Here is a 17,630-nt window from a genome sequence, read left to right as displayed (position 1 = left end):
CAGGAAGAAGGGGAGCAAGTGGGACAAGTGTGTCGAGGAAGTGGTACATGGCCCAGGTCCCTGGTATGAAGAGAATGTGGGGGGAGCAAAGCGGAAATGCACCCCAACACCTTGGAAAGGACCTAGGATGTCATATGTTAGAGGTTTATGGGAACCGTTAAGAACCCTGCCGCCCCTCTGGGTTCTCCCAGGGGGGGATATTCCATGAAGAGCCAACTGAGGGATCACAGGGTCCGCTTTGTCAGTTTCACTAAAGAAGGTAGTGAGCTCCCAGATCACATGGCTATGAATTGGTACAGCCAGTATTTGAACACAGTTCACTCCAGAGTCTGCTTTTAACTGCTCTGCTCTGCCATAGCTGGAGGCATTGGAGCTTAATGGCTACAAAACTAGACTCTAGTGTCAGACTAAGTTCAAATCCTCATTCTACCACTTAATAGCAAAAATTACTTAGCCTCTCTAGGTCATTCCTCATTTGTACCATGAGTTTATCAGTGGCATCTAACTCATAGGGTTATGATTAGGCTTAAATGCATTAGTATTTTAACGTGCTCAGAACACTTACATAGTAACTGTAACTTATAACAGAAGGCACTATGCAAAAGCTTGTAAAATAAATATGGCACCTTGCTATGGGCTCCAGCAGAAATTTAGGGGGAGGATATGGGTTTCCCTGCCTATCTATAGAGCTTAATGCTCAAGACTTGGGGTCCTTGAAGGTGTGGCTGCCCCCTAGGGGTAGAGCTCAGCAGCATGTTAGGGTGATCCTGCACCCACCTTCCTGTGCTCCCCCCACAGTAGCCATTGCTTCTAAATGGTAGGGGATAAGGAAACCTCTGCCTATTCGCCCCGCCCTCTATTCCTGAAGGGCTGAACACTATGGATATCACTCCCATTAACTCCAAGGCCATACTGCAGCCCAGGTCAAATGCTCTTTCCCTCTTGTTTATTCCACTCATACTAGGTCTAGTACCCTGAAGAGCAAACCAGAAAGTACACAATGAATTCAACTGACAACATTACACATTGCTCTAACTTTGAACAACCTGAACTTTCCTCTTTTGTTAAATTTACAAAGAATTAAAGTCTAATGTGAAATCCCCTTTCCTCAAAATTATAAGTCCCAAATCCTTACCTCTCCAGTTTTTTTTTTTTTTCAGCTAGGTAGACCTTACTTATATGCCAGGGAAGATGTGGCAGGCCCAGGGAGCAGGGGGGGTCATGCCTGATTCTGGGAGCTCCAGAGAGCTAGCTCCCGATGCTCTGTTGACTACTCTAACCCACTCATTCCTAGAATCCCTTGTTTCAGCAGGTGCTCAGGGAAATGCTAAGGAGGCTCCCCAGCTTCTTTTGGATAAGGGTCATGGTAGGCTGGTAAATGTTTACTAACTGGTTCTGGGACACCAAGGGAGCACTGATTTGTAGCATTTGCCCGTATACTCCCAACCATGACCGATTTCAGGTTACCATTCGACATCACTGAATGCAGAATTGGGAAGAGATGTGTACAAATGGCTACTGAGTAAGAGAATGCTCATGCTAGTAATGAGCTGAGATGCTGTCTGTTCTAAGCAGAAACCCTCCCTTCCTTCTGAACACTATTTTTAGTTCTGGACCAGTGCCTTTGGGGAGGAAGAAGAGACTGAGGCCCCAAGAAGTCATGTGACTTCCCCAAAGTGACAAAACTAGGAAACAACAGAGCTGGGATTCAAATCCAGGACCCTGGTACCACACCCAGGGATCATTCCCCTACGGGAACAACTCTCCCACCCCATTCCATGCCAGGGCTCAAGTACCTCCATGCTCTCCTAAACTGTTATCCAGAAAGGGTGTCATATCAGTAGTCATCTACACCCTATCATGAATTTCAGACCCTGGGTTTTTTTTCTCCCAGGGTTTTTGCATTTTCAGGACTGTGAATGAAAGGCTCTTTTCCTGGCTTAGTGATATTAGGCTTCAGGGAATAATAGGTGAGAAAGAGATTTTTTTGGAGCATGCCAAGCAGTACTCAGCCACTTGTGAGCTGTGGTTGTGATAGGAACCGGCCCCTTGGGGTGGGAAAGCCCAGTTCATATACCACTGGTGTGTTCGGTATCTTCCTGGACCCTACTCCACCCCAGCGTGTTATGATTCTGTTGTCATTCATCAATGTCCACATAGTAATAACATAACTAGCCATCTGGCACCATGGTTGAGATTCTAGAGTCAGATTGCTTAGGTTCAAATCCTTACTCTGCTATGAGAGCTGGGTGAGTGATTTCATCTCTCTGTGCCTTAGTCTGCTTATCTCTAAAATAGCCAGCATTTTAGCACCTATCTCACAAGTCTCTGGGAGTTTTATTTTATTTTATTTTTTTTTAAAGATTTTATTTATTTATTTGAGAGAGAGAATGAGAGACAGAGAGCACGAGAGGGAAGAGGGTCAGAGGGAGCAGCAGACCCCCTGCTGAGCAGGGAGCCCGATGTGGGACTTGATCCCGGGACTCCAGGATCATGACCTGAGCCGAAGGCAGTCGCTTAACCAACTGAGCCACCCAGGCGCCCGTCTCTGGGAGTTTTAAATGAGTTAATGTAAAATATTTAGAATTGTGCCTATGCCATGAGTAAGAGTAAGTACTAGAAGGCAGATGATATTCTCGTTTCATAGAAAATGAGACCCATGCTGAGGAGAGATGGTGATTTGCCTATGAATGTGCCATTGTGAGCAGCTGAGTGGGAGCCCTGGGTCTGGGCATCAAGGGCCCTTAATGTTGCCACCTGTGGGGCTCCTGTGACCAGCTTGGTTCTTGTCTCCCTTCCCAAGGTACATCATTCTCATGACACTCCAGGACCGGAATGAGAAGCTGTTCTACCGAGTGCTGACGTCAGACGTGGAGAAATTCATGCCCATCGTGTACACTCCCACCGTGGGGCTAGCCTGTCAGCACTACGGCCTGACCTTCCGCAGGCCCCGGTGAGCCGTCCAGGGGCATGGGCTCAGGGAGGGGCTATCTCATAAAGGGGAACCAATTCTTTCCTCTGGCCTTGCTCAATGGGACTCTGGAGGCTATGCCTGACTGAGCCAAAGGCTCGACAAGACATTTGATTTTAAGCACTTGCTCAGAAAATTACCCCATGCACAGAGAAATGAGCTGAAAGAGTATCTAGCAAGGGGAGAGCGGAGCTCCTCCACCTCCGGATGATAAATGCCCAACATGTTGTTCAAAGTTGGCCTGAGAGGTATTTCAGATTGTTTTTCTCTCATTATCCACCTACCTCCCACCTCCTGCTTTTCTGGGCATCTCCACAGTGCTGACAGCTCTTTTGCCAATTCAGGCCAATGAATAATGGAGTGTTGGATACCAAAGACTGAATTCTTTTGCTGACTCAAAGAACCAGTATTCATTCCTTCATTGGGGCTTGACTCAGATTCCACTTAAAATGTCATTTTATTAGGCAAAAATTTGGCACTACATTTTCTTTCAGAGCCAAAGAATTTGGGGTCAGTTTTCTAAAAAGATTGCTTGTTTTTTTTTCCATGATGAGCTCAGAAGATATATTTTTAAAAATATATAAAAAGGAAAAATGGAAGTATTTTCCAAAAATCCTCAGTGCAAGGTGCCTGGTAATTATCAATACGTATTTCTAATGCTGACAATAAAAAAAAGTTGCTTGTGTTTATTATATGTTATGGGACATTGTTTTAGTCTGTGTTAGAACATGTAAAGATACAGTATACTGTGCAGAGATGTGTCATTTATGTTTCCATAGAATTTATAAATCTCCGTGTATAAATCATTTGCTATATGATGAACATGGAATCATGGATCTCGAACATCTTTTGTTAATTTGGAAAAGCAGTCTTCCAGTGCTGAAGCCAGCATTTGGGCTGAGCCTTGCAGGCTGAGCCCAGAGACTGATGCCGGTTCCCCTCCTTCCTTTTCTGGCCCCACATCACCCTTGGCAGAGGGCAGTGTGTCAGATGTCATCTTCTGGGGGCGGGGGATGTGCAGCTGTGGACACTGACACGGCCTCATCACTCAGAATAGCCATGCTCCTGCAGTCCTGTGGGGGGCGCTGCACCGGGGCCCGGGAGCAGTTCTGGTCTTCAACCTAGCTCTTTCAACAGGAAAGAGACTCCTTTTCTCTTACTCTCATTTGGAAACCAGTCCTGGCAGAGACCTTGGGAGCTGACAGTACCTTTCTGAAGGATGCAGGACCCTATTTACCTCCCAGTTCCTACTCAGAAATGATCCTCCCAGGCCCTCCCTCCTGCCCAGTGCAGGTCAGCTCATTTCCCTCCTCTGAGGCTGTCCACAGCCTCCAAGGCTTAAAGAAACAAGTCCAGTATTTTGACAAAAGCAAGCCTGTCACAGCCCAGCTCCTACTCAGAAATCCCATGCCCTAGCTAATGCTGATCTGTTCCCCATGCCCAAGGACGCCTGGCACTCTGGCCCTCCGCCCCTTCACACATGTGGTCCTCTCTGCCTCCCACATCTGTGTGCTCTCCTCTCGTCATTCTCTGTCCATCAGAGTGGTGGCTAGCCATAAAGTCACCCAAGACTAGGCTTCTCTGCTGTCCCTGATCCCCCCAGGCTGAACTGCTCACACCCCCCTCAGGCTCCCTTGCAATTCATCACATACTTCTAGTCCATAGTTATATTTTTTGTGCTTCAGGTTTTTAATTATGTGTATACCAGCCTCCTCTACCAGAACGCAGATCTCTTGAGGGGCTGGAAACACGTCAGATCCATTTGTGTGGACTAGGGCAGTACTTGGCAAGCACCTGACACTGATGAGAAAGTAGCATTGCATACTGACTAGGAAGAACTAGATCTTTGCCGTCGGCCCTGAGTTTTAGTCTCCTTGACCTTGGGCATGCTCCTTATCTTCTCTCAGCCTTAATTTCCACATTTATGAAATGCAGGGAATAGTACTACCTACTTCAAATATCATTGCGGGGGTAAAATGTGAGGCATGGATAAGGGACCTGGCATAAATGTGAGTGTCAAATTGCCTTCAGTGACCATTACAGGAGGAAGGAAGAATTGCTAAATGTAGGGTCATATTATACATAGACGCTATTAAATTTTTAAAAAGAAAATTGAGTCACTGAACACTTAATGAACTCACACGTTCAACTATAGACACGATTTGGCTTTTCCAGAACCCGCTGTTTCCTGAAGTCCTTTAGCCATAGCTCACCGCCTCTACCGGCTTGCAGCTGAGATCCAGTGGGAATGCAAGGCCATCCCACTCCCAGGCTGTGTGGGAGCCCTTCTCCATAGACTCCATGGACTAGATTATAGATTCAGTTGTGGTTTCCACATGAACCAGTAATAGGGTCAGGATCCTGTATATACAGCAGGATTTGCCTCCAGAACCTACTCTAGAATCCAGGGAGCACACAAAACAGAACTTGAGTTCATGAACATCTATGGAGCAGCTACTACGTGCTGGTTCTTGACCTCAAGCAAATCCCCAGCACAGTGAGGAGCCAGGCAATAATGATAGAAGTTAAAAAAAATAAGAGATTTAATAGAGACAAAGAATTACAGGAGTACATGGGAGAGAGAAATTTATTTTCCCTCGGGGCAGTAGGAATGCTTCACAGAAGATATGATATTTGAGCTGGTCCTGGAAGATTGACTAGAAATTCCATGGGTAAAGAAGGAGGAATGGCCATTCCAGGAAAGGGCTTGGTTTTGTAGGCTTTGTAGACACCTGTGTGGTGAGCTCACTTGGGTATCTCCCCATCTCCTGTGCCTGGGAAGGAGTGTGAGGGGAGGGGAGGTAGGTTTTTACATCCATTGGCTTATAATGGATCCTCCCAGTGTCCTGTCAGGTTCATTTGGTAGCAGTATCTCCATTTCACAGATGGGGAAACTCCAGCCAGAGGAAAGGAACTTGTCCAAGAGCATAGTTGAGCAACTGTGATGTTAGAATTCTGACCACGAGAATCAGGGAAAGCCACACCAAAGACGTGACATTTGAGCTGGGCCATAAAAGACGAAAGTGAAGAATGGAGGCAAAAGTATTTGTTGATCCAGGCACACCCACCTTTCCCCTTGCTAGAATATAAGGCCTCTGGGACCTCGTTGTGGGTGAAATGGGAGAATAGAGAGACAGGAGAATTGGCCAGTGGCTCTGCCCAAAAAGAGAAAAGTGCTTGGTATCCTTCCCACCAGCCCAGGGGGTTGGAGTCATGGGGAGCCGTGTCATTTGGGTTCAGGCCCCATTGGCAGTTCTTCGATGGGTCAGCAATGGAGAGGGACGTGGTGGCCGAGTGGGGGGTTCATATAGGTGGAAACAGGGCCCTGCCACCAACTTAAGCCCAGAGAACCAGGTCAGCCCTGAGTGGGTACAGTCAGAGTAGTATAGAAGCTGGACACATAGTATGGAAAACAAGCATGCCATCATCCCAGCAGGAGACCTGCAGTTGACCCAGAGCAGGAGAAAAGGGTAATAATCACGATGCATAACTGTTTGCTGAAGGCCAGGTACAATCCTAAGATCTTTATATGTATGAGCTCATTTAATTATCACAATCCCCCTAAGAGGTGGGTACTACTATCATCCCATTTGTAGATGGGAAAACTGAGGCACAGAGAAATGACTTGCCCAAAGTCACACAGCTCACCCCCAGCAAGGCCAGCACTCAAACCCATGCAGCATGAACCAGAATGTGGACAGGTACCACTGCACTCCACTGCCTGCTGTGTTCTGGGACTGGTCACATTTGGTGGGCATTTGGGGCTGGGTGCCCTTGCAGCTCCAGGAATGCTTGCTTGCCCAGAGCTCTTAAGGTGGGGATCACTAGATCCTGTTTCCTGAGCCTCTCTTGGGAGAGTATGATCCAGCCAGGTCCTGGGCCCCGGGCTGTGTGGGGCTGAGGCAGGCGTAGGCAGACTGAACTGTATTCTTGGATTCTTCCCTCACACTCCTGGTACAGACTTCCCGCAGGTTTTGCACAAACCCTCCTTCAGATGATTACCCAATTAAACTATTTGACCTATGACATTCTGAGCTGTTGCTCCAGGTTTCCATTTGGCTGCTTTCCAGGTGTTGATTCCACACCTGCCTTGCTCTTGAATGAATTGAGAGTTTGGGCTCCACCTCAGCCCTGAGCTTCCTCTGAGGCCTGGCTTGGAGTGGCTTTATGGATTAGCATCTGAAAGGAGGACAGCCCCAAGGCCAAGAGGGAGAATGCTAGCTCCTTCTGGGTTTCTGAAATGATAAACACTCCTGCCAGGTTCCCAGGAACAATGGAGTCCTCTGTGAAAGGGCCTGCCCCCCTCCAAACTAACTAATTAGGTCCAGCTGATGCTAAAATTAAACTCCCAGCGTGCCTGGGGCTCTGCATCACCTCACAACCTTGAGGGAGATGCTTGACTATCTCAGGGGCACCTGAATATCCCCGGGCAGACAAACAGCAGAAGGTTCTGGGCTCTGTGGAGCCTCCTCTGCCCCTTCCTGCCTCTCCCTTGGCACACCCTCTGCATGTGCCTCCATGGGCCATCAACCCTGCATAGCCTGGCTTGAAGCAATGGCCTTGAATGTTGTTAACATGTGACTCAGAAGAGGAGCAAGCCCCGAGTAAGGCCAGGCAGGAGTCCAAAATACAACTCAGCTAAGGAGGGGCTGCGGGGGTGTAGACTGCTGTCCAGTGAGAGGGAATACCCTCCCTTCCCCCAGGCACCTCCATCTTGACCAACCTGGTCAACCCTGGATCACAGGAACTGTCCACCTTGTGGGCATGTCGTAAAGGTCAAGTGAGCTAAATGTGTGTGAACGTGCTTTCTCCATTGTCCATTTCCTCCCAAGCTTAAACCTTGTCTTCACTTTCATCCTCTTGGGCTCTGAGAGATGTGCACATCCCTGGAACCCTAACATTTCCCAGCCTCTGTGTGGGGGTCCCACCTGTATGGGAGATGAGGGCTACATTGTGGGTAGTAGGAGCATGGACTTTGAAGCCAGGCAGACTTGGCCTTGAATCCCAGTTTCCAATGACTTTTGATGATTTAGCACCCCCTCGGTCTCCTCATGTGTGAAATGGGAGTGATGCCCATTCATGTGGCTGCTTGTGAGGATTCAGGGAGATTCCATGTGTAAAGGGCCCAGCCCTCCTGAGAGATCCGCAGCTGTGACCTTCCCAAGCCACCAGCCCTAGGCTCTGTCATCTGACTCTGAGTCACCCTCCCCAAGAGTCTAAACTGTGACCTGGCGGAAGGCAGCTCTGTCCTCTAAAGTGCCACCATACTCTCTTGTTGGACGCAGACCTGAAATGATCTGTACTTGTGCCCACCGGGCAAACCTGTTGGCAGAGACAGGGGCAGACCTAGAGGCTGTGGTGAGTGGGAGAATCGAGGGTAGGAAGTGGGCCTTGGCCTCACTGGGCGGAGACTCTGTAGAACACACCTGAAATCACGTTTGGATTTGGACAAAGCAGCCCTGGGCCCTGAACCAGGCTGTTGTGTTCCTTATCTGCAAACTCAGTGATATGTTTACGGGACAGTAATGGCTACCATCTATGGAATGCTTATGATGCTTGTGGCAGGCCCTCAGCTAGGTACTTCAGGTCCTTTATCCCTGAGCCCAGAGCAAAACTAAGGCTAACTTGTCTAAGACGTCACAGCTGACCAAGCACCCGTTTCCTGTGCTTCTCCTGCATTCACAGTTGAGCTGTTTGTAGCCCTGGTCAAGGTGACACCTCAGAGATAAACATTTGCATGGCTGCCTTCATGTAAGTTCCCTTGCATGACTGGACTGCACACATGATGGACACACACACACTCTATCCCATGGTGGACAGAGCACTGGGGCTGGAGTCCAGAGGGAATGGGTCAGCTCCCCCATTAACCACATGGCCTTGGAGCTTGGCTACTCTCCCTCCCCAAGCCCAGATCACAGGGACTGTCCACCTCGTGGGCATGTCGTAAAGGTCAGATGAGCTAAATGTGTGTGAATGTGCTTTCTCCATTGCCCAGTTCCTCCCAAGCTTCAAGGGATGTGACTTTTTCATTGCTTCTTCTCCTTCATCCCAACTGCCAAAAAGGGAGTGGTTAAGGCTCATACCTCCTTGGGCTTCCTGCTTCCCCGTCACTATGTCTGTTAAGCCATTGCCTCATTTTGTTTTTGTTCCGAGGGTTGTGGGTTATTGTTAAGCTGCTTTTGTTTTTGAATCCCTACATGCTTTTTATTTACTCTTTTATCCGTTTTGTTTTTACATTGGAACCTTTTTATCTTCAACCCTCTCTACCCACTTCCATCACCTCTCCCCACGTACAAACATCCCCACATGCCTCTGCTTCCCAAATGCTTACTGAAGCCATTTTGAACCCTACATGGGACTAGTGGGCACCAACATCTTGACTTAAAGCCCCTCTGGAAAACAAAGACAACCTTACATCAGCAAACGTCAGAAGAGCCCCGACACCCAGGGACAGCCTTTGAGCCCATCATCACGTGGACTCCAGCCCAGCGGTCAGCTGATTGGGACCAGATGCACACACTCCCAGCGTAATTGGGAGGCAGACAGAAAGCAAGGCTTAGTGTCATCAGACCAGTTGCCTCCTCCCCATCCTCAGAGCACCAAAGTGCTGATTCCTTGGGCCAAGCCTGCGCCCCATCCAGTTACACCAGGTTTCTCTGCCAACCTGTTTTAGCTGTGCCGCTGGAAAGGCTCCCTGGAGCAGAGCAAGGCCACGGTCTGCAGCTGGGTCTGCTTAGCGTCTCATCTGGCAGCCCTGGTGTGGTGCATGGAGCACTGGGTGAGGAGTCGGGAGACGTAGTTTGGAGCCCTCACCCCCCCGCTTCCTGGTTGACTCTGTAGGCAAGTCACTTAGCTCCTTAGTCTCAAGTCAAAGTGTGGGGTTGGACTGAATGGCTTCTGTGATCTCTTCCAGCTCCAACCACTTAGGATCTATTAAACCAAACTCTATAACCAAGTTAGGAAGGAGATCTTTAAATGAGCCACAGTCACATTATGTAGCTGAGCCTGTTTCCCCACCTGTAAAACGAAGAGGGTCAAGTTAGAGCTGTAGCTCTCAGTGACTGCCATGCATTAAAAGCATGGGGGAGCTTTAAGGCAGAATCCCCGCGGTGGGTCCCAGGCAGCTTTCCTTTTCAAAAGCTTGCCAGGGATTCTCATGGGCAGCCCGAGCCACAAACCACTGAGCTGGGTGATCCCTACAGTTTTTCCAGCTTGGAATTTCTGTGACTTTTGGGGTGGATAACCTGCCATCCCTATTTTCCAGGCCACCTCAGCCTGGCAGTATATCGAAGATTAAGGTCATAATATAACAGAACCTCCATCTCCAGCTCACCCCTCAGCAAGCCTAACTGTTGAAGCTGCTGCCAGGTTCCTTCGTGTCTCATTCACAGGATTAGTGGAGGGGAAGGTGGGAAGGAGTCCCCCGGGTGCTTCCTTCCTCCTCCCCCAGTTTCCTCCCGAAGCCTCGGTCACTGCACCGAAGTCCTCCCTCTCCCAAACTGCACACGCCTCCCATGTCAGCAGTTGATTAGACAGGAAAATGCATCAGACCGAAGATGACCGAGCATTTGAGTGAGCACGTGACCAGCGTGGCCTGGCTCAATGTTGGAGTCCTTGTCAGGAATGTGATGGAAAAATGGGAGAAGTTCCGTAGGGAGAATTTTGCAATTAGGAAGAGAAATTAAGGCAAAAAGGATGCTGTGGTTTCGACTTTAGAGCCGGGTCGTGGTAGACCAAAAGCAGATGCCAGCTATGAAGGAAGAGAAGAAAAGGAAGTAAATAAACGGATCTGTGGAGAGAGAACAGGGTAGGTGGGAGCAAGAGGAAGATGTAGATGGAGGGAGTGCTGGTCCCTAGCTTTCCACTCCAGCTCCTGTTCACAAACTTACCATAAACTCTTTCCCCAGAGGTAACTTAAGTGAACGTCCACCTTAGGTCCCTCGAAGAGCCAAGCTGAAAAGGGGCTGTGAAATAGATGGATCTGATTAGTGCCCTGATCCCCTTGTGAATTGGGTGGGTGGGGCGAACAGGTTAAACGTGCTTTAGAATCACCCAGAGTCTCAGTAAGACGCAGATTTGAGGTGACCCGGATGTTGCTGGGGCAGGAACCACACTTTGAAAGCCACTGGATGAAAAGCTGGCGACAAGTTGCCCCCTGAAAACTTAATGGAGACCATCTGAAGGAAGCAGAAGGAGCAGATACTTCCAGGCCCCGCTGGGCGTTGGTAGCAAAAGCTAGGAGTCATGAGACATAAGCTTTGATTCCAGTTTTAGAGTTTTAGCAGTGTGACTGTCAGTACATCACTCCCCATCTCTGGGCCTCCATGTGCTCATCTATAAAACGAGAGAATTTTATGAGGGGATCTCAGGGGCTCCTTGCAGTTCCAACCCTTATAGTCTGTAAGTGTTGAGCAGACTAGAGCACTATGGCTATACATTTGTCTCTGAGTGTCTGGCATTGAAGGCAGGAAGATGTAAATTAGATGAAAACACATACTTTTCATTTTCTGACAAGAAAAAGCTTGCAGGCTTATCTGCAGAAGTGTCATTTTGCTGAGAGCTCTGACTCACATACAGGCCCTTCCCAGGCAGACCAGCTGGGCCATCCAGGGTCTATCATGGGTTCTTCCGTGCTTGGGAATTGATGCTGGAAGAGAGCTAAGGAAGTGCCACGAGGAGTCCTTCCAAAGCATGAGGTGGTTCAGCACTTACTTGACACGAATGTCACATGAAGCAAGTTAAATGTGTCTGGATCCCACATCAGTGAAACACTCTGGAACAGAGAGATACAGAAGAGAGAAGGATCATTTACTCTTGTGTCTGAATTACACTGCTTTCCTTGCCTGAGGGAATTGGCTTTCTCTTTTGTAGAGGAAGTTTGAAGATTTACATTTAAAAAAAAAGTGAGTTTGTACTTAACTGCCTATGATCTGCCTGGGACCTTAGCATCCAGAAGGAGCATCCTACTGTTTAGGGAGGACCATTCCGAGGAACCCCTCAGCCATCCATGAGTTTGGGTGTAGGAGCTGCAAGTGAAGGTGGGAAAGGTTGAGCCGCCCTGCAAAGATGCAGAGATTCTATTTTTCTGCTCAAGCTGGAAGAAAATGAGCTTTATTAACTAGAACAGGATGTTCTGGGTTTGACTTCCTTTAGCCAAAAGCAGATTTCCCTGGCAATTTAAACAAACTGATTTTTGTTTCTTTTTTATCTGACGCTGTCCTTTTCCTCCTTTGTCCCTGGCAATCCCAGCCATGGTGATCAAAAGAATAGGCGTGGGAGAATTTCCTTACTGAGAAGGAAATACGTACATACAGGCAGGAGTTGAGTAGACCTTTCCTCAAATAACCTTGATCTCTCATTAACCTGTAAAATGCACGACAGATACTTCCTTGGGTTTACTTATGCTAAGTTTAGTCCAAAGGGAATGGCTTCTGAAGAGATGCTGCCAACAGTGCGAATATTTTGAAAGGCTCTGGACTAGACGAAGAATAAAGGATCATTGGCATAGAATTTCTTGAAGAAGAGTGAATTTCTGCCTTGCCAGAAAAGAACTCCATCACCAGCTGGTAGATTCCTAAAATCCACTATTATAGTCAGATCCTTGGATTGGTTCATTGCACCTACAGGAGTCCCCTCAAATTTTCCATGTGCCCTGGAGGGGTAACATTGAAAACTTTATCAATGAACTGGTTTCTTAGAGACTAATATTAAACCAGAATTTCCTAAAACCGTAGAGATTGTGGGCACCTGGGTGGCTCAAAGGGTTAAGCATCTGACTCTTGATTTTGGCTCAGGTCATGATCTCAGGGTCCTGGGATAGAGCCCTGAATCTGGCTCTGAGCTCAGCAGAGAGTCTGCTTGAGGATTTCTCTCCCTCTCCCTCCTCTGCCCATCCCCCCACCCCGCTCTCTCTCTCTCAAATAAATAAATAAATAAATCTTAAACAAAAAAAGAGAGACTGGGGGTTAGGAAGGATAGGTTTTGTGTGAATGGGAGAGGGATGGGAAGGAATAGGTCAAGAAGATTCCATCTGGGATGCTGCAGATGGAAACAAAGCTCCGGCATGGTGCCCCCGTGTTATCTCAACATTGTCCAGAGGTTACTGGAGGGGAACAAGTGAAAAAGCCAAAAGAACAAAAAATAATGTGGGTGGTGGAAGACGGACTTCTCCAGCTTGACAGCACTTATCAGATGAGCTCCTCTCCTAAACCCCAAGCTTCAGGAGGGAAATGAACTGTGGTTTGTTCTTCTCTGTGTCTCCCAAGGTGCTAAGCATAGTACCTGCAGGCACTTAACCAGAGAGAACACTTAAAGACTGTCTTCTGATTAGGTTTAACAAGCATTGATTAAGCACCATCTTTATGGTTGGCCACCATCAAGTACATGGAAGATCCAAATGGAATAAGATAGTTTATTCAAGGTCTCTGACCCTGAGGAGTTCACAAGACAGCTGAGAAGAGCATCTCCAAAGTAATATAAGCCAGTTAGTAAAGTGTGGTGGGGATTGTCTAGTTTACTCTGAAAGTATGCTGGTAATTCATTGTGGTGAGAAATCTCTCCACTGAATTGTTGGTTCTTGATCTTAACCTTAAAAAATGGATTTTGATTCCCCTTGGGAAGGTGGCCCAGTACAGTCCCTGGCATGCAAAGATTTAGTGGATGAGCTCCAAGCAGGAAGAACTGCATAAGTAAGACACGTGTCTGGAACAAGCCAGGAATCACAGACCCTCAGGACCGGGAATGCAGAAGTCACCCCAGGTTGCCCCTTCCTCCTTCACAAAACCCTGGTCATGTTTTGTTTTGTTTTGTCAGTGATCTTTCTTTCCCCAAATGGCCATGTGCTTTGAGGAAGTCTTGGTCTTTCCCAGCACCAAGCAGTGGGTCCTAAATAATCCTGGCCAATCATAGTAAAGTCCTTTGGCCAGTGACAGTTCTGGACAAAGAGAGGGGATGGTAGTCTGCCCGAGGACTTCTGGGAAGGTGTTTCTTGTCCCAAGAGAGCTCCTTCTTCCCGGGACATTTTCATGTCTGTGTGGGACGCATGGAACTGTGATGATCATCCTACAGTCGTGAAGAAAACAGCCCAGGGACCAGGCCAGACTCAAATGGTAATGCAGGCAACCTGTGTCCTTGGTGACATTGTTGAGCCACTAAATAAACAAATCCTGGAGCTGCCTTCCCCTGGACTTCTTGTTATATGAAATGAAGTTCCTCTTTCCAGTCAGTTGAGTCAGTTTTGTGTTGCCTGCCGCTGAAAGCAGTGTCTCTTCCTGAGGGGATGCTTGAGTCACCTCTGTCACATAGCAGCAGCTCACATTGGTTTATTCAGAACTTCCGATGCACCAGGCACTCTTCTAGGTGCTTCACCCATTTAGGCCCCACGGCATCTCTCTGTGGTAAGTAATACTATTAGGCCCATTTTCATGAAAAGGGAAACTGAGGCACTGCACGTTGAAGTAACTACAAAAGGTTACACGTCTAGTACACGGGAGAGCCGCTCAGTCTCCAGAGCATACACCCTCACTGCTGCCTGCGCGTCCTTCACAAGCCTCTTCCCTCTGGTGACTGAGTATGTCTGGCCGGAGGGCTCACCAGGCCTGGCCCGCGGCCCGTGCAGGGGGTGTGAGGAGCTCACGCCGCCGACGGGCTGGGGGAGGTAGGGCTGCTGTGAGGCAGAGGGTGGGGTTGGGATTCCATTAGTCCAAGATCATGGTGCACTTCTGAGTGGGGGACTGTAACAAAAGTGTTTTCCTAAAAGGATAATTCTTGAGGAGTCAAGAGGAGAGGCCACAGGGCACTGTTGTCTTTATGGAAGCACCAGGAGAGCAGAGGCAGAGAGGCTCCTAGATGTGGAGATGAAGGTGAGGAAGAGGACCCTGCAGCTCTCGGACGCTGGTGGATGGGGCGGTGAAGGGAGAACTGTCGGATCCGAGGGTGTCGGGGCATAATGGCGTCGTGGAAAGTTGAGATGGGCTCCAGAAATGGATGCTCAAGCTGGGTGACGACCACCACCTCCGCTGCCTTTCACTGAGTGGCCAGTACGGTGACGATCATGGTACCTTTATTGTCTCTGACTCTCACAAGCCCTGAGAGGTCAGAAGCCATGATTGTCCCCATGTCACACAGGTTCGGAGGTCATGGGGGACTTGCCTAGAGCCATCGGGCTAGTGAGTGGCAGGGTTCAAACCCAAGTCCGTCCTATTCCAACGCCTCCCCCTCCTTCCTCATTGGAACTCCTTCTCATCCTGCATTGCTGAAACTTGGCATTTCTGAACCACGGGTCCACAAATAATTCACACCCCCCGCCCCCAAACAACAGGGGCAAAGCCAACACGTTCCGTAGACTGAGTGGCGTCCGAGGCAGGTGTCTGCAGGAGCCCCATGTGCGTCAGCTCGGCCTGAGTCCGCTGGGCGGTACCGTGTCACGGTGCCCTGTTAGAGCACAGCAGGGAGAGAGCCAGAGCTTGCACCTCGGCAGGTCCTGCACACCTGCACAGACAGAGCCTTTTAGGCAGGCAGCAAGGACACGCCAAACGCTTCACGGCTCCTGCCCCCATGACCCTTCTTGAGCTGGTGTCGGGATAGTAGATGACTCCAATTTTAGAAGCACAGATGTTACCTGTGTGCCACTGGCAGCCCATTCCCCAAAAATCCCAGCCAGCACTCCACTCTGGGTTCCGAGACAGGCGGAGGCACTGGCCTCTTAAGAGGACTTTGAAAAGAGTTGCCATCTCTTCAGGAAGCCGCAGCTGGAGCCCTGTCTGTGAGGAGGCGGAACTGATTAGCTCTGAAGCCAGCCTGGGCTCTGTCTGCGATGCTGTAGGTTCACCTCCCTGTGCAGCTATACACAGTGAGAGGGTCCTGCAGCTGGACATCAACCAGCTCAAACAAAGGCCCAGGGGTACAAGTCAGGGGAAATGGTAGGACTAGAACTCAGGTCTAGAGATAGATGTCCCCCCATCATTTGAATCAAGCTTAATTCATAATTATTACTTATATGTATAAAGTAGTTTAAAGTTTTAGAATGAATTAACATACAGTCCCACCAGCTGCTCTGTGAAACAGGGCAGCCCCTTTCACTTGAGGAAATGGGGGATTCCTAAGGTTGACCTCCCTAGGCTGTACAAATAGTAAGAGGTAGAACTGAACTGTTTCTATTTGCTATCCAGGACTCTTCCCACTTCTGGACGGTAAGCTTGTGATGGGCAGGAGCCATGTGTGTTTAGCTCACCATTAGACACCCAGCACCCAGCACAGAGCCTGGCATATGGCCTTGTTGGATGGAAGGAAGGTGTATGGAGGATCAACAGAATAGGAGCAGTGATAGAAGAAACTTGCAGTCTCATTTTCCTGATGACTTCTAATAGAATCCTTTTTTTTTTTTTTTAAAGATTTTATTTATTTATTTTAGAGACAGAGCACAAGAGCGGGGAGCGGGAGAGGGAGAAGCAGACTCCCCGCCGAGCAGGGAGCCCAATGCGGGACTCGACCCCGGGACTCCAGGATCATGACCTGAGCCGAAGGCAGTCGCTTAACCGACTGAGCCACCCAGGCGCCCCATTCTAATAGAATCCTAGATGAGGGGCGCCTGACTGAGGGGCTCAGTCAGCTAAGCATCTGACTCTTGGTTTTGGCTCAGGTCATGATCTCAGGGTTGTGGGATCGAACCCCCAATCATGGGTCTCCCCACTCAGCAGGGAGTCTGCTTGTCCCTCTCCCTCTGCCCCACCCCCATGCTCTTTCTCTCTAAAATAAATAAATCTTCAAAAAAAAAAGAATCCTAGATGAGTGAGATTCTATTGCTAATGACTCCTTAAAAACAAAGATCTTTAACTCTATTAATTTTGTTTAAAATGCTTAGTGTCTTAAAATTTAACATTAATGTAAAAGATTATTTGATTCCTTTAAGAATCTTCAGCAGGTAGGCCTTCCAGGACCTGGGACAGAGTAGCGCTCAATAAGTGCCAGGCTAAGTGTTTCTGGAATTTAATAGAATGTAAAAGCTAAGCTGGGGAGATAAAAGTAATTGCAGAGTTTCTATGTTACTGGGATGATTAAAGAATAGAATTTATCCCCTTCTTTGCAAAATAACTTTATCCACCAATCTAGGCCTATCAGTTGGGAAGAAATCAAAAGCTAGAGTGGAATGTGGGGCGCCTGGGTGCCTCAGTTGGCTAAATGTCTGCCTTTGGCTCAGGTCATGATCCGAGGGTCCCAGGATGGAGCCCTGTGTCTGGCTCCCTGCTCAGGGGGCAGCCTGCTTCTCCTTCTGCCCCTCCCCCCTTTTCATGCTTGCACACTCTAGCACACTCTCTCTCTAGCATGCTCTCTCTCAAATAAATAAATAAAATCTTAAAAAAAAAAAAAGAATGGAATGCAATTATGACCTACATTTCCAGAATCTTGGGTTCCAGAGGATTAATGACCATGTCCAGTCCTCATCACAAATGCGATACAGTAGGTTTCACTTTCTGGCCAATGCGGGCTCCCCTGCAGGAGCCAGTCAGCACTTCCTGTGTGCAGCCTGGGCAGGGATGGAGATGTCAGGTTGTCATGGTAACGTTTCTACTGACCCAAAGAACAGATGCAGCCGGAGTGAACCTCCTTTAATCAAATGGGGGTGGGAGGAACAGAGTGGTGAGGAACAGAGAAACTTTTT

The 17,630-nt window shown here is 48.5% G+C and overlaps 2 protein-coding genes across 5 annotated transcripts in view; one reads left to right on the top strand and one right to left on the bottom strand.

Annotated features, from left to right (window-relative positions):
* Positions 1 to 17,630, top strand: part of ME3 (malic enzyme 3) — a 194,548-nt gene that overhangs the window by 84,810 nt on the left and 92,108 nt on the right. For all 4 annotated transcript variants that reach the window (XM_034995432.1, XM_034995431.1, XM_034995433.1 and 1 more), the window contains one exon: positions 2,804 to 2,953. In XM_034995432.1, coding sequence (XP_034851323.1) covers positions 2,804 to 2,953 — 150 coding nt within the window. The remainder of the gene's footprint in view (positions 1 to 2,803; positions 2,954 to 17,630) is intronic.
* LOC118004206 (protein tyrosine phosphatase type IVA 1-like) overlaps positions 10,647 to 17,630 on the bottom strand; it is a 114,572-nt gene continuing 107,588 nt past the window's right edge. The window contains exon 4 of the transcript XR_004677508.1: positions 10,647 to 11,744. The gene's annotated coding sequence lies outside the window, so the exon portion shown is untranslated. The remainder of the gene's footprint in view (positions 11,745 to 17,630) is intronic.

Source organism: Mirounga leonina, unplaced genomic scaffold (genome assembly GCF_011800145.1).
Source record: "Mirounga leonina isolate KUSES-001 unplaced genomic scaffold, KU_Mleo_1.0 Mir_92, whole genome shotgun sequence".
In the NCBI taxonomy this organism is placed as follows: domain Eukaryota; kingdom Metazoa; phylum Chordata; class Mammalia; order Carnivora; family Phocidae; genus Mirounga; species Mirounga leonina.
This window is presented reverse-complemented; position numbering and strand designations above follow the sequence as displayed.